Source organism: Rhinopithecus roxellana, chromosome 17 (genome assembly GCF_007565055.1).
Source record: "Rhinopithecus roxellana isolate Shanxi Qingling chromosome 17, ASM756505v1, whole genome shotgun sequence".
Classification (NCBI taxonomy): Eukaryota; Metazoa; Chordata; class Mammalia; order Primates; family Cercopithecidae; genus Rhinopithecus; species Rhinopithecus roxellana.
In genome coordinates, this window is record NC_044565.1 from 67,388,412 (window position 1) to 67,414,637 (window position 26,226).

At 41.0% G+C, this 26,226-nt stretch overlaps 1 protein-coding gene across 18 annotated transcripts in view; it reads right to left on the reverse strand.

Moving 5' to 3' along the window:
* The window catches only part of DTNB (dystrobrevin beta), a 299,924-nt gene that overhangs the window by 98,019 nt on the left and 175,679 nt on the right, over positions 1-26,226 (reverse strand). For 17 of the 18 annotated variants that reach the window (XR_004054289.1, XR_004054290.1, XM_010383016.2 and 14 more), the window contains exon 10: positions 7,758-7,835. Coding sequence is in view for 16 of the 18 variants with exons in the window: in XM_010383016.2 (XP_010381318.1) it covers positions 7,758-7,835 (78 nt within the window). In the remaining 2 variants the exon portion in view is untranslated. Of the gene's footprint in view, positions 1-6,474; positions 6,713-7,757; positions 7,836-26,226 lie in introns of those variants that run through there. The other variant, XM_030920989.1, reaches the window with a different exon arrangement.

The following is a 26,226-nucleotide window of genomic DNA, read 5'->3' on the forward strand; positions in this document are numbered from 1 at the left end:
TGGCTCATGAGGTTTAAGAACAGAACCATCTCCAGAACATGCAGGTGCAAGGTGAAGTGGCAGGCGCTGATGGACAAGCTGCAGCAAGTTGTCCAGAAGATCTAGCTCAGATCACTGATGAAAGCAGCTACACAAACACTGCAGATTTTTGATGAGATGAAACTGACTTCTATCAGAAGAAGATGCCACCTAGGGCTTTCATAGCTAGAGAGAAGAAGTCAATGTCTGGTCTTAAAGCTTCAAAGGACAGGTTGACTCTTTTGCTGGGGCTAATGCAGCTGGAGATTTTAACTTGAAGCCAATACTCATTTACCATTCTGAAAATTTTAGGGCCTTTCAGAATTATGCTAAATTTACCTTGCCTGTGCTCCATAAATGGAAGAATAAAGCCCGGATGACAGCACATCTGTTTACAGCATGGTTTATTGAATATTTTAAGCCTACTGTTGAGACCTACTGTTCAGAAAAAAAGATTGCTTTCAAAACAGTACTGCTCATTCATTGAAAATGCATATGGTTACCTAAGAGCTCTGATGAAGATGTACAACGAGATGAATGTTGCTTTCAGGCCTGCTAACGCAATATCCATCCTGCAGCCCCTGGATCATGAAGTAACTTTTTTTTTTTTTTTTTGAGATGTAGTTTTGCTCTTGTCACCCAGGCTGGAGTGCAATGGCATAATCTCAGCTCACTGCAACCTCCACCTCCTGGGTTCAAGTGATTCTCCTGCCTCAGCCTCCCAAGTAGCTGGGATTACAGGCATGTGCCACCATGCCCAGCTAATTTTTGTATTTTTAGTAGAGAAGGGGTTTCACCATGTTGGCCAGGTTGGTCTGGAACTCCTGACCTTAGGTGATCCACCTGCCTCGGCCTCCCAAAGTGCTGGGATTATAGGCCACCACACCCAGCCAAGAAGTAATTTTGACTTTCAAGTCTTATTATGCAAGAAATACATTTTGTAAGACTATAGCTGCCATAGATAGAGTGGTTCCTCTAATGGAGTCTGGGCAAAGTAAATTGAAAACCTCTGTAATGGATTCACCATTCTAGATGCCATTAAAAACATTTGTGATTCATGGGAGGAGGCTAAAATAAACATTAATAGGAGTTTGGATGAAGTTGATTCCAACCCTCATGTAATTCTAGGGGTTCAAGACTTCAGTAGAGGAAGTAACTGAAGATGTGGTAGAAAAAAACAAGAGAACTAGAATTAGATGTGAAGCCTGAAGATGTGACTGAATTGCTTCAATCTTATAATAAAACTTGAAAAGGTAAGGAGTTGCTTCTTATGGATAAGCAAAAAAAGGGGTTTCCTGAGATGGAATCTACTGGTTAAGATGCTGTGAACATTGTTGAAATGACAAGGATTTAGAATATTATGTAAACTTAGCTGACAAAGCAGTGGCAGGGTGTGAGAGGACTGACTACAATTTTGAAAGAAGATCTATCGTGGGTAAAATGCTATCTCACAGCATCACATGCTACAGAGAAATCTTCCATGAATGGGAGAGTCAATTAAAGGGGCAAACTTCATTATTGTCTTATTTTAAGAATTTGCTGCAGCTATCCCAATCTTCAGCAATCACCATGCTGCTTAGTCAGCAGCCATCAGCATTGAGGCAAGACCCTCTACCAGCAAAAAGATTAGAACTTGCTGAAGGCTCAGATGATCATTAGCATTTTTTAGCAATTAAATATTTTTTAAATTAAGGTACATACTTTTAAAATACATATTGCTACTGCACACTTATGAGGCTATAGTATAGTGTAAGCTAAACTTTTATATGTACTGAGAAATTTAAAAGTTTGTATGAGTCACTTGATTGCAATATTCACTTTATTGCGGTGGTCTGGGACCAAACCTGCCGTGTCTCTAAGGTATGTGTGTACTATTATATTAACTCATCTCTTAATTTGGTCATGAAATAATATTTATACTGTGGCACCTTCTGATCTTCAAAAACTGCTTTTCTTATGAAGTATAAATTAAAGTAAATATGCTATGATAAAATCTCGCCCTTACCTAAAAGTGCTAGCAATTAGGACTACTCAGAATTATAGGCTCAAATATTTACCAGTTCCCCATCCAAAGATGGTATTATGTCCCAAGTCAATACATCATCAACAACTGAACCAAACAGAATAGAAAGAACTATTTCTATTTTTGAGAAAATATTATTTGTTGAGGGAAATAAAAGTGGGGTGTTAGGGAAAAAAGACCTCTTCTAAAACACATCTATGCAAAGGGAGGTGTGATATAATACATAAAATAGTTTTTTTCAGAAGCCACCCAAAAGAGAACCCCATAGTTGTAATTTCTGAGTACCTCTACCTTCCCTAGGGACTATGAGCCAATCATTCTGAATCTGTGTTTCCAGAGTGTTCTAATTCCTAGGGTTGGCTTTCTTCCAGGCTTGTCTTACTTTCAGCCTACGTTTTAGTTTTTCTCTGCTAAGTTCATTACCACTCATCCATTTGCTTGGCTGCTACCAAAATTTTGTTGCTATTGTTTCTTCTTCCATTTTTCTTTGTTCTTGTGAGTTTTTACTTAAAAAAAAAACAAAAAACAAAAAACCTCTTGGCTGTCATTTTAGTGGTGTTTCAGGATGAAACAGGCAAATGTGGCTTAATATGCCATGCTATTTGTTGCTTTCCTTTTCCCTACGTCTTTAAATTGCAATTATCCTATTTGCAGATCTTTACCTTTGTATACTGTGTGTGTGAGTGTTTAAAATGCATCATTTGGTTCATGGTTTAATGGGTTAACGAATCACAAAAGGAGATACCTAGGCCTGGTCCAGATGAATGGGTATAAATTGGATACCCTGGACCTCGTCCCTGCCACAGGAGGTGGCTAAGACTCCTGGGAAAGGTGTGAGAGCATCGGCAGTTGTACATGGATGGCTGCCTTATGTGAAGAAGGAAAATTCTGGAAGTGGAAATGTATATGGGAAGGCTTGCGTGTGTGCATGTGTGCACACAGCTATGTGCTAGGTAGGAAAACCATGGTCTGCTAATAACTTCCGTTATTTTTCTTTCCCGGGATTTCTCTTCTTCTTCTTCTACTTCTTCTTTCTTCTTCTGCTTCTTCTCCTTCTTCTTCTTCTTTTTTTTTTTTTTTTTTTTTTTTTGAGAGACAGGGTCTTGCTACGTTGCTTAGGCTGGAGTGCAGTGGCTATTCACGGGCATGATCATAGCTTACTGCAGCCTCAAACTCCTAGAGTCAAGCCATCCTCCCACCTCAGCCTCCTCTCTCTCTCCTTTTCTTGACAGTATACCCTTCTTTGGGGGAAATTCTTCTCCCTCTGCTCGGATGCCATAGCTCTAACGGGCATGGCCCGTCACATACACCAAGGATGGACAGTAATGCAATCCAGGACACGAGAATCCTTCCTTGCGTTTTTCTAATCCAAAGCACAACCCCTGGAGGAGCAAGGCTGTAGGTAGGTGTGTGTCTGGAAGCATCAGCACCTTGGGAGCAGCTGTTCTGCAGTGGCGGGGAGCAAAGAAGGCACACAGAGAGAGGCAGCGCGGAGAAGGAGGGCTGCCTGGGGGCATTCCCGTTGCTTTCGTGATCAGTGTACTCTCCTGCCCTTCCCTTTCTGCTTTTTGCCTTTGCTTTGTGGGTTTTGCCTTCTAAGGTTCAATTTTAATACTTGAAGCTAAAGAAGATATAATATTAATATACCAACTGAATGCACAAAGCACAAAATTGCATATTGAAGGCTTTTGTTACTTCCATAGTTATACGAAATTGCCACAGAATTGTTAAGCTTTAAGTATCCATAAACAATTACAGCTAAAGTTTTAGAAGACATTTAAAAATAAAAAAACATTAGCATCATTTTCCATATTCGTCTGAATATAAGGTGACTTAATATAATAGAACAGTACAGAGCATAAGAACACAATTCACATTCTGAACCCTGGGGAAAAATAGGTCTAGACGCAGGTCTCGGAGGAAATTGGACAGGGGAGGGGTATTTTAAGCCTACGTTTTAAAGCTTTGAAAAGTTCTTTCTTGTTTGCTTTTAAATGTACTATGTAGATGCTTTCAAAAGAAAGTAAATTTCAAGAAACTATTTAGCCTAAGGCAAAGACAAAATTTCTTTTCAGTTATAAGATATCAATTTAGGGATATTAAAAGATTACTAGCGGCCGGGCGCGGTGGCTCAAGCCTGTAATCCCAGCACTTTGGGAGGCCGAGGCGGGTGGATTACGAGGTCAGGAGATCAAGACCATCCTGGCTAACATGGTGAAACGCCGTCTCTACTAAAAATACAAAAAAATAGCCGGTGGAGGTGGCGGGCGCCTGTAGTCCCAGCTACTCGGAGGCTGAGGCGGGAGAATGGCGTGAACCCGGGAGGCGGAGCTTGCAGTGAGCCGAGATTGCGCCACTGCACTCCAGCCTGGGCGACACAGCGAGACTCCGTCTCAAAAAAAAAAAAAAAGATTACTAGGGAGGGCAAATCCCTATAGTGGAACCTCTCAGGAACATGATTTATGGTATCTCATATGACAGTCATCATCTCTGCCATTTGTAAGGTCTTCTGTGAAAAGTAAAGCTTACATTCAGATCATCTTTTATTTGGACTAACAGCATTACTTTTGGCCACTGTGATTATCACTATTTTTAAATGCACTGCCTATTAAAAAGGTAGGAACTAGAGCACTTAAAACTTTTCCTGCATTTTTATCGCTGTGCATGTTGTTGTCTCATTCAGTGATTGACGTCTTAGGATGAGTTCTAAAAGAAACCTCTTATTCTGAAGAATAGCTGCTCTATCTCCGTGAGCATTCCTGTCTGGGCAGAGTAAGGCTCTGTGGCCAGCAAGACATGCTGGGCTCCTGGCTTCCATTAGATTCTGGCCACACAGGTCTGTCCACATTCAGAGCAGGGAAGAAAAGCTGAGGAGTCCTTAAGGAAGCAAGAATACTACCCGGAAATTTATACTATTTGGTTACTGGGGCCATGAAAAGCCAAGTCTATGAATTAGGTAATTGGTCTCCACGTGGTGTATCACAATCTCATACTGAATATAAATGGAATCCCCTAAAATCTTGGGGGCTGTATTGTTAGGGTAGGAGCATTTCATTCCTATGGAGCCTCTACTCAAGTAATTGTGCTTCTTGATCGATCAGAGCTCAACCTTCTTTTCTGGTCTGCGCTCTGGCTGCCTTTGGCCTGCTGGTCAGCCCTTGCAAAGTTTACGATAACCACCTCTAGGGTGGGCTAATTCCACCAGAAAGAGGTGCTGGCTGAAACGCTGACTTTAAGATGAAATCTTAATCCAGGCTATAGATTATCTGAAGCAGCTTTCAAAAATGACAGATACCATTTTGTGACTGGCAATCACAGCTGGCTACTTACAATGAAGCCTGGGGGTGTAACACAGCAAGCCTAAGGGGTAGTCCTCTACAGAGGTGGTTATGATTATTATTGCTCCCTTCTTTTAGTTTTCTCAAGCAAGGAAACATTGTCCAGAAAGCCATGCTCCTTCTAACAGCTTCTAGCAGCCACATTCAGCTGCAGTCACTGAATGTGGCACATATAACACATGGCACCCCACCCCCATCACTGGGCACCAAGGTGTACACCCTCATGTACTTGGGTGACTTAGCATGACAGAACTAGTAAATGATGAGAAGAATTCAGATGGGAAATGCTACTGAATGAGATGGTATTCTTATAATTAACATGAAAACTATGACCTGAATTCTTTGAATAGGCCACCTTATCTGCCTGGTTTTGAAATGGAAACATCTTTGATCTGGAGCCTGGGTTTGAATGCCATGGGTGTTTAACATAAAAAACTGAAGTCCAAGGGCAGCAGGGGTTATCGTAATATCTAGGTAGGTGGGACGGGCTTAATTGCTTTGTATTCGTCCATAAAAATTCCTTTCCTGCTTGAGAGGGCATTACTGGTAAATCATTCTGTCTCTTCCTCACTTATTCTCACATTCCAGTTTACTTCCTAAGTCATAAAAATAATATATTAAATCCTCACATAAACCCCAAAAGGTAGATATTATTTTTGTCCCCATTTTAGAGATAAAAAATTGAAAACAAGGCCAGGTACGGTGGCTCGTGCCTGTAATCCAGCACTTTGGGAGGCTGAGGCGGTTGGATCACTTGAGATCAGGAGTTTGAGACCTGCCTGGCCAAAATGGTGAAACCCCATCTCTTCCGGAAAAAAAAAAAAAAAAATTAGCTAGATATGGTGGCAGGTGCCTGAAATTCCAGCTATTCGGGAGGCCGAGGCAAGAGAATCGCTTGAACCTGGGAGGCAGAGGTTGCAGTGAGCTAAGATTGGGCCACTGCACTCCAGCCTGGGTGACAAAGAGAGACCGTGTCTCTGAAAAAAAAAAAAAAAAAATTAAATTAAAAATGAAGACGAGAACATTTCAAGGTAAGCAAAGAGCCAGCATTCCAACTCAGAGTCTGGCTCAAGAGTCCATGCTCTGGTGCCCTGCACCACTCAGCTCTGCCCAGAAGCAGTGGCCTGACTCTCTCACTGCTGGAAAGTGCCCTAACAAGGCTAAAGGCAAGCACTCTTACCTGGTCAGGTCCTGGGTCTCCATGCAGGTAATGTATTATCAGGCCATTCTGGTTTATTAAGTCCCTAACTTCTCTCTTCAGGGTAGTCCTACATTTTACTCCTTAGCTTCCTTGTCAGGCTATTGCCCAAACTTGCTTGGTGATAAGAATCAGCTGGAATAAAAATGTAGCTTCTCAAGATCCTATCTTTAGAAATTCCAATTCACTGGGTCTGATGTTGTCCCAGAAATCTGTTTTCAACAAGTGACCCAGGTGATTCTTCTCATCAGTCAGGTTTGAGAAACACTGCCCTAGGAGTTTTGGCCAATGGGAACAAACATCATTGTCTTAAGCACTATGTATTACATAGTCAAAATTTCTATAGTGTTTCTATAGCTGAATTAATCCAAAGCAATTGGTACATATGGCACAAAATGGTTTTTTTTCCAGGAAGGACTAGGGGGTGGGCTGGAATGTCTTTGTGGTTTTCTTGTTTTTGAGTGATGACTGTTAGAAAGAATTCTTTAATGGCCGTGCCCTTGAGGGAGTTTTTGCATTGCTCTGGTCATGGAACAGCTTATACCAAATAGAAAGCCACTTTATATAGTTCTTTCAAGTCCTGCCTGAGAAAATTTTTGGAGAAGAGCAAATAAAATAAAGAGGAGAAAGAAGTACACAGTTCTCATTCCTTGAAGGCCCCTAAAGCAAACTCCTTGCATAACCAAAAGAGAGACACTAGGGCTTTTCAACTTAAATGTTTATAAATCATATAGAGAACGATTTAGGAGAAAATCTTATAAGGGATTAATTCAATTTACACCGTCTAATCAAAGAGCAAAAATGATCTTTGACACTCAAAGAATTCAAAGGCAAAACTGTTGAAACTCATGACTATCAAAACATTGTTTCAGGTTAAAAAATGGATCTGAAACATGCCTAATCTGCTCTGACACTGTCACCACTGCTTGTCACAAATGAAGTTTCCACCTGAGGCACCACTGAAAGCCAAACTTCAGTTGCTGTATTTGTGAGTCAGTGGGGGAACAAAAGACAAAGAAAAAGTAGAAATTAAGACTAAAAGACGGCCAAAGGAAGAGAAAGCACACCAGTCCTTTCTGCCCGGTGGAACAACCTGCTTTTCAGGCCTCATTTCTGACAGGGGCACTGCAAATCAGTAGCAAAGGCCAACACCCAAGTCGAAGGCACAAGACATACGTACCTCTTGGTGGGAGTGGGCACTCCAGAGGACATGTGGCTAACCACGGTGTCATTCATATTAGTCAGAGGGCGAGGAGGACTGAAAGAAAAGACATTTGCCTTATATTAATAATTACCAACTAGGGGAAACAAGGGAAATGACGATAAGCATGATAAGAGCAAAGGGACCAACGATCGTTCGCAGTAAGCCCAGCGGGACCCAGGCGGAGTGTGGTAGAAATCGATACTTCAAGCCTAAGTAAATTCGGCAAGAGGTTCTCTCTGACAAAGCCACAGGGCCACTGAGCTGTGGGTACCAGGAGAAGCAACTGATCATAAACACACTACTACAGGACATAACTTCGGTGGCTTTTGCTTTGTAGTTTTAGTACACAAGAATTTAAATTCTGCCCCTTACTGAATTTCTCTACATTTTAGGTACAACATTACTAGGTGTCTGGCATTCATCGTATATTACAAAGGTCATAACATCGAAGTGCATGCTGTTCCTGAGATTTGGTTAGAGCTCACTGGTTTCCCTCAGACTTAGTTTGTAAACTTTTAACCAAAACAAAATGTTACATACCAAATTCAAAAATAAGACTCTGAAACAAACTTTGATTAATTCTCTACTAGAATCTTAACAACAAATCCAAATTTTACACCTATACCCTAATTAGAATGTTGTCTTTTATAATCCCTAATCCAAACTTAAACTTGAAGGTTAGCATTTTTGGTAACTTGTCTTTAGGTGCAGGTTTTCAGGACTCAGGTCTGTCCATTTCTCCTTCTTGAGAAAGTCCTGAAGGAATGAATTCAAGCTTCTCAAAAAGGTGCCAGGTATCTTGCCTTCCAGCCATTCTTCAACCCCTCTCCCTCCCTACTAGGTTCAGCTACAAAAGGGTTCTGTCTTGCATCTGGAATCAAATGACTATTGCTAAATAATTCTCCTGGAAAATTTCTCACTTCCTCTTTTAAACTGGAAGAAGTATAGTCATGTGGCGCACAACGATGTTTAGGTCAATGACAAACCACATATATTTTTATAATAGGTTACAATACTGTATTTTTACTGTACCTTTTCTATGTTTAGATATATAAATACCCTTGTGTAACAGTTGCCTCCAGTACAGGTTTGTAGCCTAGGAGGCTACATACATACACAGAGTGTACTTATACATACCTTGATGGTTGTGCCTGCTGCAAACCTAGGCTACACCATACGGCCTAGGTATGCAGCAGGCGAAACCACCTTGGTTTGTGTAAGTACACTCTCTGATGTTAACACAACACAAAATTGTCTAACAAAGCATTTCTCAGAATGCATCCCCCACTGTTAAGTTACACATGATTATACTTCTCAGATTTGTCCATCAAAAGCATAAAACTGAAGCCGAAAGTCCTTCTCTCATATTTAGGTGCTTGGGAACTAACTACCTTCTGGTTTCTCCTTCCGTTTAAGGACAGAGTCAATTGCGTATAACATTCTTGGAGAGGTTATACTCAGCAATTCTTGGTGACTATTAAGGGACCACAGTCTTTATTGTTTTGCAGGTTTCATAGTACATTCAAATAAAAGCTCAAGGGGAAATCTTTCAGGGAGAGCCAAGGAACCCAGACGTTAAAGAAGGATCTCTTCCTCTCTCCATCTCTCTCTATGCATTTTTTTTTTCTTCTTAAACCAATTGCATTTCTGTGTAGTGATTTTTAAAAATGATTTTTCCATTTAATGGAGAGGATCCGAGATGGAAAGTAATTTGCAGGGAACATATTTTGGTCTCTTGATTTTTATGCCATAGTACTATGCTTATTGTTCTACATTCCTCCCTTTGTGTGATAGGTCTCTAAGTAAGACATTGAGAATTGAAATGCGCCCCTCTAGGAGAGAAGTCAATTCCCAGTTATTTATCTGACTACCTGTCTTCAGACAGATATCTACTTAGGTCCCAAACTTTCAAGACTATTAATGCTAGTGGCTGTGCTGAGTTATAGTCAATTAATTGGTTGTTTTAGGTTGACTAATGATGGAAGTGAAAACAGAGATTAGCTTACATTTAGTCCTATATTTATATTTTTGTCTCTAGTTCTTTTATATCAATTGCCCAGCTGAAACAAGGAGACAATCCCTATGAAAGAACCAAACCCAGCACAACAGCTTTCTGGTCCCGGAAACAGAATGGGCTTTTCTTTAATGTATTATTATTAGCAATCTATTTCCAAAAGAAGATAAAGACATTTTCACGTTGCTTTCAGAACTAATATAGTTACCTGCTATATACATTTTTTAAATTTTTAATAAATAATAGAGACAAGGTCTCACTATGTTGCCTAGGCTGGTCTTGAACTCCTGGGTTCAAGTGATCCTCCCATCTCAACCTCCCAAAGTGCTAGGATTACAGATGTGAGCCACCATTCCCGGCCACCTGCTATATTTCAATATTAAAGATATCACTGCATTCAATTTTCTTTTTGGTATTTGCAGAGGAAAAATGAGAATAAAAAATTCTAATTCCTAGAACATAAATCCATGCAATAAAATTTCATGATTTGTAACAATTTGGTCTGATACCACAAACATATTTATAATCACCAATATCTCTTGGTACATATCATGTTCAACTATTATAGCACCAATTTCAAAGCTTTTTCTCTAATATTCAAAACCAGACAGTAATGGTTATATTATAAACTATAAATTAATCGTAACTGACCCCCAAATGCCACAGCCTTTCTGAACTCCTAACATGCTTTGCTAGAAAGACAGGCATATGTCTGCAGTTTAAAATGAAAGAAGCACTTGCAAACTTAAATGAGGTCTTTACTATAGAACCTCCACTAGAGCCACAATTCACCATGAAAGCCAACAGCTCAGATGCATTCTTAGAAGGCATAACATGGCCTGGGGAATATAGTGAGACTCTGTCTCCACAAAAAAAAAAAAAAAATTAGCCTGCTGGCCAGGCACAGCGGCTCATGCCTGTAATCCCAGCACTTTGGGAGGCTGAGGCGGGTGGATCACAAGGTCGGAAGTTCAAGACCAGCCTGGCCAAGATGTTGAAACCCCGTCTCTACTAAAAATATAAAAATTAGCTGGGTGTGGTGGCGGGTGCCTGTAATCCCAGCTACTTGGGAGGTTGAGGCAGGAGAATCGCTTGAACCCGAGAGGCAGAGGTTGCAGTGAGCCAAGATCACGCCACTGCACTCTAACCTGGGTGACAGAGCCAAGACTCCATCTCAAAAATAAATACATAAATAAAATAAAATAAAATAAAATAAAATAAAAATTAGCCTGCTGGCTAGGCGCAGTAGCTCATGTCTGTAAAACTAGCACTTTGGGAGGCCAAGGCAGGTGGATGGCTTGACCCCAGGAATTCGAGACCAGCTTGGGCAACATAGCGAAACCCTGTCTCTACAAAAAAAATACAAAAATTAGCTGGGTGTGGTGGTGCACGCTCGCAGTCCCAGTTACTCAGGAGGCTGAGGTGGGAGGATCACCAGGGCCCAGAGAGGTTGAGGTTTCAGTGAAACTGAGATTGTGCCACTGCACTACAGGCTGGGTGACAGAGTGAGATCCTGTCTCAAAAAATAAAAAATAAAAATCAGTCTGGCATGGTGGCACGTGCTGTAGTCCTAGCTACTCAGGAGGCAGAGGTGGGAGGATCATTTGAGCCTGGGAGGTTAAGGCTGCAGTGAGCTATGATTGCATCACTGCACTCCAGCTTGGGCGACAGAGCAAGATCCTGTCTCCTAAAAAAAAAAAAAAAAAAAAGTAATACACTAAAAATGACTTCTGGCTCAAACAAACATACAAAACCTTCATTGTTCTTGTAAGACATAACTGAAAAGAGTATTTCCAGGTGTAAAGCAGACATTAATGCTACAAATTATAGAAACTTAAAAAAACAGAATTGGCACAACTTATTAGATTGGTTTTGCTGATTTTTAACATTTAAAACCAGTTGAGTACCTTGAGCACCAGATGTTCTGTATCTGTATCTTCCTTTGGTACAGATCTCAGCAAGGTATAGGCACTATTGAGTTTCATGATACCGAAATGGCCACCATCTATCACATGCTCCAGAAATGTGGGAGGTTCCTTCTTTGTTAATAAGATATACCATTTTTTCGATGGGATAGAAGCAGATGATGATATAGGTAGAAAGTATCTGGAGGTCAGTAGAGATGGTTTTTAAAAGACTTGGCAAGAATTTGGTACTTCTTAATTAAAGGGAAAGCATCACTGTTACTGTGTACCTACTAACAAAAGATTACCTTTATTTCAACGACCTAACTGTATATAGATGGAGACAAATATGCAAGCAAATCATCACAATGCCATGTAATGAGTGCAGCAATGAAGTATGGTCGGCCCTCCATGTCTGTTGGTTCAACCAACTGCCGATGGAAATTATTCAGAGAAAAAGTTTCACAAAGTTCCAAAAAGTAAAACTTGAATTCACCATGTGCTGAGTACTACACTGAATCCTTGCGAAGGATGTGTGTGTAGGCATTGTGTTAGGTATTACAAGTACTCTAGAGATGACTTAAAGTATATGGGAGGATGCACATAGGTTATATGCAAACACTATAAAACTCAAGTTTTATTTCAGGGACTTGAGCATCCTTGCGTTTCCGTATCTGTGGGTGCTCCTGGAACCAACCCCCATGGGTACCGAGGGACGACTGACAGACCAAGTGCTGAGAGCCACAGATGAAGATCAGGTACTTCTGCCTGGAGGAACAAGGGGCAAGAATCGTCATGGAAGGCTCAGCGAGGAGGCATCATTGAGAAGAGTTTTCCGGATACAGAAAAAAAATTAAGAGAACCCCAGATGGAAATAGTATGTAAAATGGCATAGAAATCCAAAAATACATGAGAAACTGGGTCTAACTTATTTGCCTAAAGGCATCTGAAAGGGAGTAGCTGGAAACACATCTAGAAAGCTAGAGGAGAGCCAGGATGTGAAAAGAGCTTGTCCTATCACAAAGTGAGAGATCTGAACTTTATGTTGCAGGCAGCAGGGGAAGCACTGAATGTAAGTCAAAAATCGATGTGACCATCACATCATTTTAAAAGCTCACCCCAGAATCTTGCAGATGCTGGTCTTTTATCAAAAGTGTGCATGGGAATCATCTGAAAAGCTTTCTGTAAGATAAGATACCCAAGCACTACCTTCAGTTCAGTGACTCTGAACTTCTAGGGGTGAGGGGAATCTTTCCCCCATATAATAAATAAATATATCATGGAGGATATATTTAGAAGCAGGGGAATGGAAGGTGGGAGGCCACGTAAGAGGTTATGGCAGTTGCCCAGATCAGTGACTATGAAGATGGATGGTGGTACTGAAGATAGGGGCGAGAGAAACGGAAAGCTATTGTGAAGACAAAACCAGTAAGAGAGGGTGACTGATTAAGTACACAGGGTAGGGAAGTAAAGAATAAGAGATTTTTACCTTGGCTACTGGGTGGTAAAATATCCGAACTAGAAAACACAGAGTAGGTAACAAGATCTGAGGTTGGAAAGGAGGAGGGATGGGTAGACAGAATGAGCAGGAAGGTAAGAGTGAACAGGATTTTAGTTTAGAAATGGTTGGGTTTGAAGTACCATTGATAATAAGTACAGGTAAGTGGATGTCTAGAAAGCAGTTGAAAATAGAAGAACAGAACAGTAAAGATGAAATGTCAAGTTTGAAAATATATGAGTGTCATTAAACAGTACCTGTTCATTTCAGTATTCTGAACACTAAAAATGTGCATTTACTTACGTATTTATTTATTGTTTTGAGATGGAGTCTCTTGCTCTGTTGCCCAGGCTAAAGTGCAATGGCGCAATCTCAGCTCACTGCAACCTCCACCTCCCAGGTTCAAGCGATTCCCACCTCTCAGCCTCCCAAGTAGCTGGGATTAGGCATCTGCCATCATGCCCAGCTAATTTCTGTATTTTTTGTAGAGACGGGGTTTCACCATGTTGGCCAGACTGGTCTTGAACTCCTGACCTCAGGTGATCCATCTGCCACAGCCTTCCAAAGTGCTGTGGTTACAGGCGTGAGCCACCGAGTCTGGCCGAAAACGTACATTCATATTTACTGTTTTTAGGCGGGGTAGGAGAGGTCTGGGGACCTGTGCAGTGAGAGGGTGGCTTAGATAACAGAAACAGAGGTTCTGGTTATTGGGGAAACACATCTATTACAAAGCACAAATTGAGCTTACTGGTAGAAATAATTTTTTCATGCAGTTCCCTGGTGGCCAGACCCCTCCAATTCATTCTGGCAATGCTCTGAAATACAGACTAACTAGAAATTAAAATTTCTACAAAACCTCTCTTAAGGGTTTTAAAATCATCTGTAAGAATAGATGAATAACTTGTACCTTTAAAAATATTTCAGGACAGATTATATATAACTGTGTATTTATTTCATTTATCGGATATTTGCCTATAATGTGGCAGGCACTGTGCTAGCTTCTGGGAATAAAAACTAAAAAGATGAAAACTTAAGTCTTACAAAGAAGAAAAATTTAGAAAAAATAATGATAATACAACGTAGTAAATACTTAATAGAAGAAAAACTGCTATATGCATGGGAAAATACTGAGATTATCTCATCCCATAAAAAAAAAACATATTTCTAGGGTGTTAAAGAGTTAAATAGAAGCCAGGCATGATGGAGCACACCTGCACTCCTAGTTATGCAGGAGGCTGAAGTGGGAGGATCATTTGAGCCCAGTATTTTGAGGCCAGCCTGGGTAACACAGCAAGACTCTGTCTCTTAAAGAAAAAAGAAGACTTAAATATAGATGCTTAACTATATAAATTAAGAGAAAATATATAGGTCTATGAATAGAGAGGATTTTCTTAGCTAAAAACAATGGAAAAATTAGGAAAACATCAATTAATTTGAATTGTTAAAACTATCAGAAAAGAAGGAAAAAAAATTTGAGGAACTACCTGAACAAATGTGAGACAGCAAAAATTAAATGCCTAACACACACAGGATTCACACAAACTTACAAGAAAACTACAGAGATTCCAATTAGATAAATGGGTAAAGTAAACATATGTGTTTAAAAGGAAGAAATATAAATGACTCAGAAGAATTTTTTTTTTTTTTTTTGACGTGAAGTTTCACTCTTGTTGCCTAGGCTGGAGTGCAATGGCACGATCTCGGCTCACCGCAACCTCCGCCTCCCAGGTTCAAGCAATTCTCCTGCCTCAGCCTCCCTAGTAGCTGGGATTATAGGCATGTGCCACGAGGCCCAGCTAATTTTGTATTTTTAGTAGAGACGGGGTTTCTCCATGTTGGTCAGGCTGGTCTCGAACTCCTGACCTCAGGTGATCCACCTGCCTCGGCCTCCCAAAGTGCTGGGATTACAGGCGTGAGCCACTGCACCCGGCCTAAAAAATTTAATTAAAAATTACAGGCTGTGCACAGTGGCTCATGCCTATAATCCCAGTACTCTGGGAGGCCAAGGCAGGAGGATCGCTTGAGCCCAGGGGTTGGAGACCAGCCTGGGCAACATGGCAAGACCCCATCTCTACAAAAAATTAAAAAATTAGCTGGGTGTGGTGGCACATGCCTGTGGTCTCAGCTACTCAGGAAACTGAGGTGAGAGGACTGCTTGAGCCCAGGAGTTAAAGGCTGCAGTCAGCCACGATCAAACCACTGCACTTCAGCCTGGGTGACAGAGTGAGATCCTGTCTCGGGGTGGGGGAAAAAAAATTACAGACCACTTTCTCTGGGAAAAATAATGATCTTTTTAAAAAGGCAATCCTTAAGAGTAGAGAGGATTTTCTGACATAGGTCCTTAATTTACTACTAGTCAAGAGTGAAAGTAAAAAGTTAAGCCAAATTTCTAGAAAGCAATTTGGCAATATGTCCATCAAAGATCTTAGAAAACATTCAAACACTTTGGCTCAGTAGTTCTCTTTCTAGCAATCAATTCCAAAGACTAATTAGAAATGCACAGAGAGATTTATATTAACAAATATTCAGGAAGTGTTATATATGATAGGATAATTTTGAAATTATCCTAAGTGTTCAAATATAAGGAAAGGAAAAGTAAACCATGGTATATCCATAATTACAGGATATTATGCTGTCATTAAATAATAGTGCTTATGAAGACTTTTTGATTACTTGGAAATAAGCTCAGCATATAGAAGGTAACAAAGAAGGGCAAGATGACAATGATAGCTGACAATTATTGAATGTTTGATATCTATCAGGCACTTCAGAGCTTTAAATACATTATTTAGTCTGTCTTCACAATTGTCATATAAAATTATTTATATGTACACACAGCACACTCAACTACATAATAAGCATAAAATGAAACATCTGGAGGAAATACGCTCAAATGTTAAGATAAGTGGAATTATGGGTAGTTTTTCCTGCTTGTTTATACTTTCCAACACTTCTCCAACCTTTTCAGTTTAATTTTTCCTGATTCTAAGAGAAAAAGATGTTTAATGCTAAAAAAGGAGTCAAATTTCTAAAGTGAGCCTATATTATTATCATTAAGAAAGCAAACTGAGAAGGAAAGTGTTATATGAGCATGCACACATGTGCGCGCGCGCGCACACACACACACAAAGGAAGAGCGAGGGGGAGGGAATGAGGGAGGAGAAACTATGCTGTAGAAGTTTGAGACTTTTAGTAGAAAACCTGTGAAATTGTTTGAGTAGATCCAAAGTTCCACAATTTCCCCACATCGTTACCACCATCACTTCTCAAAAATGAGAGTAAAGAAAACACCTTAGACCAGTCTAGATGATCTCCTCTACTACACTGTAAGAAATCTGTGATATTTTTACCATTATATTTGAAGTATCTGGCATAGTATGAGGCACAGAGTAGGTACTCCTTAAATATTTGTTGCTCATGAGTCAGCGCCATGTTGTGGAATATAATAGGAGTAGAGAGTGGGTAAGAAGTAATCTATTATATTTAGGTGTGGTGAGACTATTCTCCAAAAATGGGATAATGACATTATTTGCTGTTATATTTGGTGGATGTATTTGTAGCATCTGCAGTGATAGTAGGCTTTTTTCCCCCTTCACAGGGAACAGTGGCATATTCTTTTCTACTTAACTCTATTAATGTCTACTGGTTGGTCTGTCATTTTTTTTCTTCTACCATATATGACTTGGTAATAGAATCAGCAGACTGGAGAGTGTCTTTACTAATAATAGCAATATTTATTGAGTGCTTACTATATGGCAGACTAAGTTTGAACATTTTCCATGGATTCACTTCATTACACTAAGCCAATGAAGTAGATACCATTATCTTTATTTTACAGATGATTAAAAAAAAAAACGAGGCATGGAGAAAAGTAATGTTTTTGAGGGCACAGAGCCAAATCATGGAAGCAAGAGGATCTGAACCGAGGCAGTGTGGCTCTGAGTGTGTGTTCTCTGTCATTTGAGAGTACTGTCTCCTATCTTTCAGGGGTGCACTTTCAGGAAAACGTTTAAGGATATTTACTCTACAAAAAAAAAAAAAGCCATGACGTTAACAGCATGATGTTAGATCACAGTTCCTGCTGTTTCTATAGGAATATAAGGCAGTAATAGTTGCAGAGTATAGTTTTTGAGTGATTTACCCTTTCCCCATCATATTATTAGAACTCCTAAATGTCCTAAATGGCTCTCTGAACGTAAACCATCAGGCTTGAGATCTTATCAGGATGACTTTAAAATCTAATCTCCATTTCAAAGATCTTCTAGGTTTCTAATCTCAGCCTAGCAAAATACAAACATTTAATGAGCAAATTATCTATTATATAAACCAGATTGTTGACTAAAAAAAAGTTTAACAATGGGCTTAAAATCAACATTGAGTGTTATGACTCATTTTGGCTTTTTGAATTGACTTATATCCAGGGGTAAACAATGTCTGGATAGGAGTCTCTAACCAAGGATGTGAAAGTACAATACTGATGTTGTGTAGACAAAATTTCCACTTAAAATTGCAAAGTTTTAAAGATGAAGGAGTAGGCTGGGTACAGTGGCCCACACCTGTAATTCCAGCCCTCTGGGAGGCCGAGGCAGGAGGATTGCTTGTATCCAGGAATTTGAGATTAGCCTGAATAACATAGCAAGACTCCATCTCTACTAAAAATCAAACATTAGCTGGGTTTGGTGGTACACAACTGTAGTCCCAGGTACCCAGGAGGCTGCTCAGGGAAGGACTGCTTGAGCCTGGGAGATTAAGGCTGCAGTGAGCTGAGATCACATCACTGCATTCCAGAGTGGGTGACAAAGTAAGACCCTGTCTCAAAAAAAAAAAAAAAAAAAAAAAAAAAAAAAAAAAAAAAAGGAGGAAATGAACAAAGCCAGCTGAAGCCTGGAGGACAAGTGAGATTTGGGGTACCTGTCAGAGCTGTCCCTTTTCCCCAGGCCCTTTGATAGAGCCTCTTCTGTGGAAAGTCATGCAGATGGCCACGTACTTAACCCTGCCCTTTACTTTTAAATTTAGTGGCGCATTAGCTCTTTCCACAGAACATTTCTTTTAGCTGTGGAGGTTAAGATTAGTGTCCTGCAATTCTCTTTTACACAGACAGCTGTCTGCTAGCCATGCATTTGGGGACCTTTAGCAGATTTTGTGGGTGTCTGTTTATTACTACTGGTGTGAAAGGGGAAAAGAATGTATTATGCCCTAATGCTTTCATTTGCTTGACTTCTCTTTTTGTATTCCCCATAATAATGCTTTACAAAGGAGGTAACCATTTTAGCAAAATACACTTAATCTCTTATTCATATTTTTGCAGCCAGCTATTTTGCCCTCAACCCTAGACACCTATGTTACTTCTGAAAATATCTTCCCTACTCACTTGAATCAGACTTTTTTCTTCTTTTAGATGATGAAGCAGATTTCATCATACTTTAAAACAGATGCAAAACCCACACTATAGACTACTTCATTCTTTTTTTTTTTTTTTTGAGACGGAGTCTCGCTCTGTTGCCCAGGCTGGAGTGCAGTGGCGTGATCTCTGCTCACTGCAAGCTCCACCTCCCAGGTTCATGCCATTCTCCTGCCTCAGCCTCCCAAGTAGCTGGGACTACAGGCGCCTGCCACCATGCCTGGCTAATTTTTTGTATTTTTTTAGTAGAGACGTGGTTTCACCGTGTCAGCCAGGATGGTCTCGCTCTCCTGACCTCGTGATCCACCGGCCTTGGCCTCCCAAAGTGCTGGGATTACAGGCGTGAGCCACCGCGCCTGGCCTAGACTACCTCATTCTTTTATCTATCAAACCTCTCCAGTTTCCCATCTCTCTCCAGCAAGCTGTTCTTTTGCTTCTTCTAAGCCCCTGCTTTCAGCCCTTCTCCCAGCTACTTATTCTGGAATGTCCTTCATGGACTGGTCAAAGTTACACATTTTCTCACTTCTCTTATCAGAAAAACAGCTCCTGAAATTTCAGTAGCTCTAGAAAACCTTTCTAGTTACAAGCTCCATTTAAATAAACATGGGCCATAGTATGCAAACAAACAAAAATCCATGGCCTACTCATGCCTAGCACTGTTAGGGGTTTCAAGACAAAACAAAACAAGTTGAAGACTGTCCCTGCCCACAAGAAGCTTATAATCGGTCCTCATAATCATGTCATAGCAACAACAGATACGCTTTAGCTTAATACATTACAATTTTTAGATCAAATCCTATATGACGATAATTTACAACCAAAAACATGTAAGATCATTTATAACAAAGACTACAACTTATTTCATTTGATATAAATAAAAACCAGTACAACAAAATAATATGAAAAATCCTATGAAGTTAACAGTTACAGGATTTGTTGTGTAGTTTGCATACATTTCTTTACTTTTGCAGCATTGGGGAGAGTTGGTGGGGGGAGAGTGCCTAAGCATTTGCTGAGTGTGAAAATGCATCAGCACTGAGCCAGGCCCCTCAGAAACATTACATGAATTCTCACTACTACTCATGGTGGTATTTTGCAAATAAACAAATAAAAGTCAAAGAAGATAACGTGTTCAAGGTCACATGGTAGAATTAGTATCGGACACTACTTTTATCTGCTTCTAAAGCCACCGAATAGATCAAATCCACAAACACTCTTTTATTTCAGGCATCTCTGTATTATCCAAATGAATTTTTCGGATTAGAGTTCTCAAGAAGCAATAAGTTGTCAAGTTTGAGAAACACCGCCCCAATTCAGGACTACTAGCTTCAAATCTAACTTGAAGTAGTTTAAGCGGTGAGGGGGAGCAGGGGGAGGAGGGGGAGTGTGGGGGTGTGGGGAAGAGGAACTTATTGGGCTCCATAACTAAATACTAACTAAATTCATAACCAACTTCATGAAGGTAGGGGTGCAGCTGGCTTCCAGGATATTGGAAGGTCATTAGGACGTTTACTGTTACCTTTGCTTAGATCTCATTTTGGGTCAGGCTTTACACATGCCCCACAGCTTTTTATGCTTAAGAAAAAATAGTTTCTGCCCAGCATTTCACAGCTTTACCACTGGAGAATAAAACCTCTTCCTTCAACCCAATTTGAAAATCCCCAGCAAAGCCTCTGGCCTGCCCTGAGTCACTTGCCTACTCTGGCATTCAGCAGGCCCCATGCTATGACTGGTATTCCTCCTGGAACATCACATTTAGCGCTGGGAGAGGAACAGGTCTCTAAGGAGACAGCACTGTTCCCAGAAAAAAAAAAAAAGGGAGGCTACAGAACAAATCAACAACAAAAAATGTTCACTTAATTAAAGATTAACTTTCTTCAAAAGAAAAGTGTCAAACGGGCCGGGCGCGGTGGCTCAAGCCTGTAATCCCAGCACTTTGGGAGGCCGAGACGGGCGGATCACAAGGTCAGGAGATCGAGACCATCCTGGCTAACACAGTGAAACCCCGTCTCTACTAAAAATACAAAAACTAGCCGGGCGAGGTGGCGGGCGCCTGTAGTCCCAGCTACTCGGGAGGCTGAGGCGGGAGAATGGCGCAAACCCAGGAGGTGGAGGTTGCAGTGAGCTGAGATCCGGCCACTGCACTCCAGTCCGGGCGACAGAGCGAGACTCCGCCTCAAAAAAAAAAAAAAAAAAAAAAAAAGAAAAAAGAAAAGTGTCAAACGACAGTGCTCAGGGTGCAGGCACTTCAGCATCTCTGCTGCACAATGCGTTAGAATGAAGGTGGTATTTCTCTTTTTATTTTTGAGTCAGTGTCTCACTCTGTCACCCAAGTTGGAGTGCAGTGGTGGAATCTTGGCCCACTGCAACCTCTACCTCCCAAGTGATTCTCCTGCTTCAGCCTCCCAAGTAGCTGTGACTACAGGCACACGCCACCACACCAGCTAATTTCTGTATTTTTTATAGAGATGGGGGTTGTGTCATGCTGCCCAGGCTGGTCTCGAACTCCTGGGCTCAAGTGATCCATCTGCTTTGGCCTCCCAAAGTGCTAGGATTACAGGCATGAGCCACTGTGTCCGGCTTTCTCTCTCTCTTTGTAGTTACTACTACTCTTCAAAAATTTGTAGTTAGAGACCTATTTGTGGACCCTTAAGTGAAAACAATACATCATCTAGAAAGAAAACCAGTGTTCTTATTATTCCATTATGATGAAGAGGACATAGGGATTACACTGATCTAAAATGCTGGTAAGCTGCAGCTCTGGTGAAATATTAAGGAGCCCAGGTTCTAAAAGCCCTTTCAACTGGATGATTCTGGTGTGGACAGTGTGGATCATTCTTGATCTCCTTGAGTAGCATGCTCTTTGTCTGTCTCTATGTAACGGACCAACCATTTCTTGTTACTTCACTGGGTTCTATGGTTATCTGCCAAAGCAAAGAAGTTAAACAAACAAGGAAAAACACCTTTTGGAAAACCACGATGTTAAAAAAATAAGCATTTGGTACTGTAAGTGTAGCATAAATATCATGTTACATACTTACAATGAGGTTTCTGATTTCTAGGAAGTGCATTTAAGTGTACTGATCATGTACAATTAATTAACCAATTTGTTAATATAAAAACTCCCCTACCAACAGACATATATGCCTCAATTTATATTTGTAGCAATTTAGTATAGCCATTTGTGGTATGAGACTTGTTTAATGAACTATTTCTCAGGAAGGAAAAGTTTATCACAAATCCATTCACCACTAGATAGTGTCTAGAGACACGGAGAGGAAGCCAGATATCTCGAGATCTCTAGCTCTAGAAAGGGACAGAATTGTAAAATGAGACAGAAGTTAGGAAATTAACTATTTAACAGTATTGCTCAATTTAGCATCATTATGTTGAAAAAGCAGTCAAGAGTCTTATAAACTGGATCATCTAATCAACAGAAATGCATTTTTTAATTTTAAAAACCTTTCCATGATGAATCCCTCCTTCCTTGTTCTCTTTGTTCATTAAACTTAGGAAGTTGCTCCTACTTTACGTAGATGCTAAGCCCTGTATTTAAGAGGAGAAAAGATGGCATCTTAAAAGCTTTGACAAGTTACTGCTCACAGAAGGGTCAATGAAATGCGTGATACAGGGTCATTTCCTGACCTGTTCACACGGTCATTAACTGAAATGTTTTCCAAAATGTAAATGAATTCACTGCTACAGAAGACAGGCTGACTCTCACATATTCTTTCCAAACACGAAGAGATACAGTGGGGCTGGGCGTGGTGGTTCACGCCTGTAAGCTCAGCACTTTGGGAGGCTGATGTAGGCGGATCACCTGAGGTCAAAAGTTCAAGACCAGCCTGGCCAACATGGTAAAGCCCTATCTCTACTAAAAATACAAAAATAAGCCAGGCATGGTGGTGGGTGCCTATAATCCCAGCTATTTGGGAGGCTGAGGCACGAGAATCGCTTGAACCCGGGAGGCAGACGTTGCAACGAGCTGAGATTGCACTACTGCACTCCAACCTGGGTGACAGAGCAAGACTCTGTTTCAAAAAAAAAAGATAATAGTGGGCTGTCCCTAAAATAGAAACTCCCTGGGAAGTTTTAGGGGCTCCAGCATCTTGCCAAAAATAAACATAATCATTATCAGCCCAGCGCTTAAGGTAGCAAAAACATAAAGGCAAAGAATAGCTATTCAACTTTTACGCTCTGTAGCAAAGCCTTCTTTCTCTACAGATCTGGCTTCTAATGCGTTACGTTGCTGTCATCTCTAAGGAAACAGAACAATCACATAACAAAGGGTCTTCTCTACAAGGTAGTCTTCCCCACAGAGCATTTTGGGAAAAAGGAGGCACAAGAGGACAACTCATTAGAAGGCAAACACATATTGCTCTCCACCAGCAAGTCCACAAAGCAGTCAAATGACAGGACAGGAAGACAGAGGTAGCACACAGTGTAGGTACCACTCCTTGGAAGCTTAAAAATGAAACACACCTACTTGCAAAAGAATTCAAGTCTTGCTGCAAATCCGCAGCCTAATGAACCCGGTCAGCAATTCCATTCTGATGAGGACTTTAAGGAGCACTCCCACCTCCTCTCCAAGGGCCTCTTCTAATTGCCAAGTCTTGATAAGAAAGTAGCCTGCAGAACTGCGTCTGCCAAGCAAACTAGGTAGGTAGCTATCAGGAGGTAGGGAAAACCAGTAAGGCTTGATTTTTTTGTTTTGCTGAAGAGGAGTTAATGGGAATGCAAGCAGGGTGAAAAAATAGGACGACAGTGTCTGTCTACCGCTTTGATGCAGACAGCTCCTTAATTCATAAAGGCAGCTTATCCCAGGGCAGCTGAAAGAAAAGGGCTATCCAGTGCGAGCTGCTGAGCAGGCTCTGATGGATGTCTCTGGCAGGGTAGGCCCATCGTGATTCTGTCTGCCACTCAGAGTCATTCTGTGGCCTCTTATTTATTTCATGTAGTCAATAGCTCCTAAAACTGTGTTCCTGGTTTCTATCCCCACTGCCACCATCACATTTCAGCCCTCATTTGGCTAGTGTTACTTAAATATTCTAAGTTTTCTACTGGTTCATGGGTGTCCAGGGAACCTTTCTATTGTTGCTTATCTGATTTTTCGCAGCTAAAATTACTTTCCTAAGCACAGCTCTCATCATGCCACCATTCTGCCCCAAATCATCAATTCTCGACTAGTCTCCCAAATTACAACAAAACTCTTTGTCTGCGTAGGCACCACCCAGAGAGCACAGCCTCAGTCTCCCAGGGCCTCTTCACTCTCACCACTTCTCCCCCTTCCTACACTGTTCAAACACAGGTCCGGAAATTTTCTGGCACAATAAAACAAAAACAAAACAAAATGACAAAAATTCCACAAGTATTTACACTAAAAGTAGAGGTAGTCAAAATGAAACCCTTACTAATACCTCAGTGCCTGGGAAATAATTCTATTATTTACTTAGATAAATGAAGAGATGAGAAAAGCTGAGCCAACAAATCAGACAACCAACTAGTGTGACTGTTAATATACACTCTTGGATATCCAAAATAAGAGCCTTAAATAAAATGGATGCATGTGTTAGACTACTTAGCAGAAAATGAAAGAGTTGATTAATATCAGAAATATAATAAAAACAAAATAACAGTGGGATATCATCTTTCAAGGCTACAAACTCTTAAGGATACAGATGAGGGACATAGTGCAGAATGAGAAGGGCAGTGTGAACAATAATGGGTAAAATTAATTACAGGAAAAAACTACAGGCCGGGTGCAGTGGCTCACTGGGAGCACTCTGGGAGGCTCAGGCAGGTGGACTGCTTAAGCCCAAGAGTTTGAGACCAGCCTGGGCAACATGGTGAAACCTCATTCCTAAAAAAGAAATACAAAAATTAGCCAGGTGTGGTGGTGTATTCCTGTGGTTCCAGTTATTCAGGAGGCTGAGGTGAGAGGACTGCTTGAGCCTGGGAGGTTGAGGCTGCAGGGAGCCATGATCGTGCTGCCACACTCCAATCTCGGCAACAGAGTGAGACTCGGTCTCAAAATAAATAAACAAATAAAAAATAAAATAAAAAAAGATCTGCAGAATGTTTGAGATTATGAGATTGAAATACCATAATTGTATAATGAAAACATATCAGAGCCAGGCATAGTGGCTCACACCTATAATCCCAGCACTTTAGGAGGCCAAGGCAGGTGGATCACCTGAGATCAGGAGGTTGAGACCAGCTTAGCCAACATGGTGAAACCCTGTCTCTACTAAAAACAGCAAAATTAGCCGGGCATGGTGGTGGGGCACCTGTAATCCCAGCTACTCGGGAGGCTGAGGCAGGAGAATCGCTTGAACTGGGGAGGCGGAGGATGCAGTGAGCTGAGATCGTGCCATTGCAAAACAAACAAAACAAAACAGAAAAAACCATATCGGGAAGGAAAGGGGGACAGTGGAGAGTGGGAGAAAGCTTGGGGAAACTGGGTTCTGGCTCCAACTCTGGTACTAAGTGAATTATGTGACCTGCATGACTTTGGACAATGACGCCCTGTGTGTCTCAGCTAACTGGTCTGTGAAATGACAGGGGCTGGTCCTTGAACACTGATTTTCACATTCTGTGCTCTGGGGATCTGAGGATGCCACAGGGTGCTTCAGTGACCACGGTGGGTCACTGAAGGGGAAGAGACAAGGGGTGTTAGGCCCCAATCTTGTTCCAGTAAGAGTAGCTCCACTCCTATTCCACATAACATTTCATAGGAAGAAAATGTCCTACTGCTGTTTTAAAAAGTTTGAAAACCCCTTTCCTGACTACAAAATTTAAATTAGAAGTCCCTGCTATATTCTCTCATAGTATCCTCTTCTTTTTTAATAATACTTATCATACTTTGCTATTATATGTAATTAGTTTTTATTTGTTGATTGGTTTCACTTAAGAGCTTGTAAGCATTGTGAGAGCAGGGACCCTAGTACTTGTTTCATCTCTGTCTTCATTGTATTCACCATGTGTACTGAAAACCACAACCGGAACACAGTGGTTGCTCAACAAATATTACTTCAATGATGAATGACTCTCTTATAGCTGAGCTTTTATCCTTCTACTTACCATTCTTTTTTCTGGTTTTGTTTTGAGACAGGGTCTTGCTCTTTCACCCAGGCTGGAGTACGCTGGCATGATTATAGCTCACTACAACCTCAAACTCCTGAGCTCAAGGGATCCTCCTGCCTCAGCCTCCCAAGTAACTTGGATTACAGGTGCACCACCATACCCAGTACATTTTTTAATTTTTATATTTTTGTAGAAATAGGATCTCAATCTGTGGCCAGGGCTGGTCTTGAACTTCTGGCCTCAAGCAATCCTCTTGCCTCAGCCTCCCAAAGTACTGGGATTACAGGAGTGAGCCACTGTGCCAGGCCATCTACTTACCGTTCCAATCTACCTCAAGCAATTTATTGGCTGAAACCCAAAAGTGTCAATTGGTGGTCGGGGGGGGGGGCTCGCCTGACATGAATTTTAAACGGAAAAGATATCCAGACAAGGAATTCAAAGGCGGCTGGTGGATAGGCCATTTGGGATAGCAAAAATCTGTGAGTGGGAGGAGTAATGAGGCCTAAACAGGCATACACCCAACCGAAGCAGCAACGCTCCTTGTG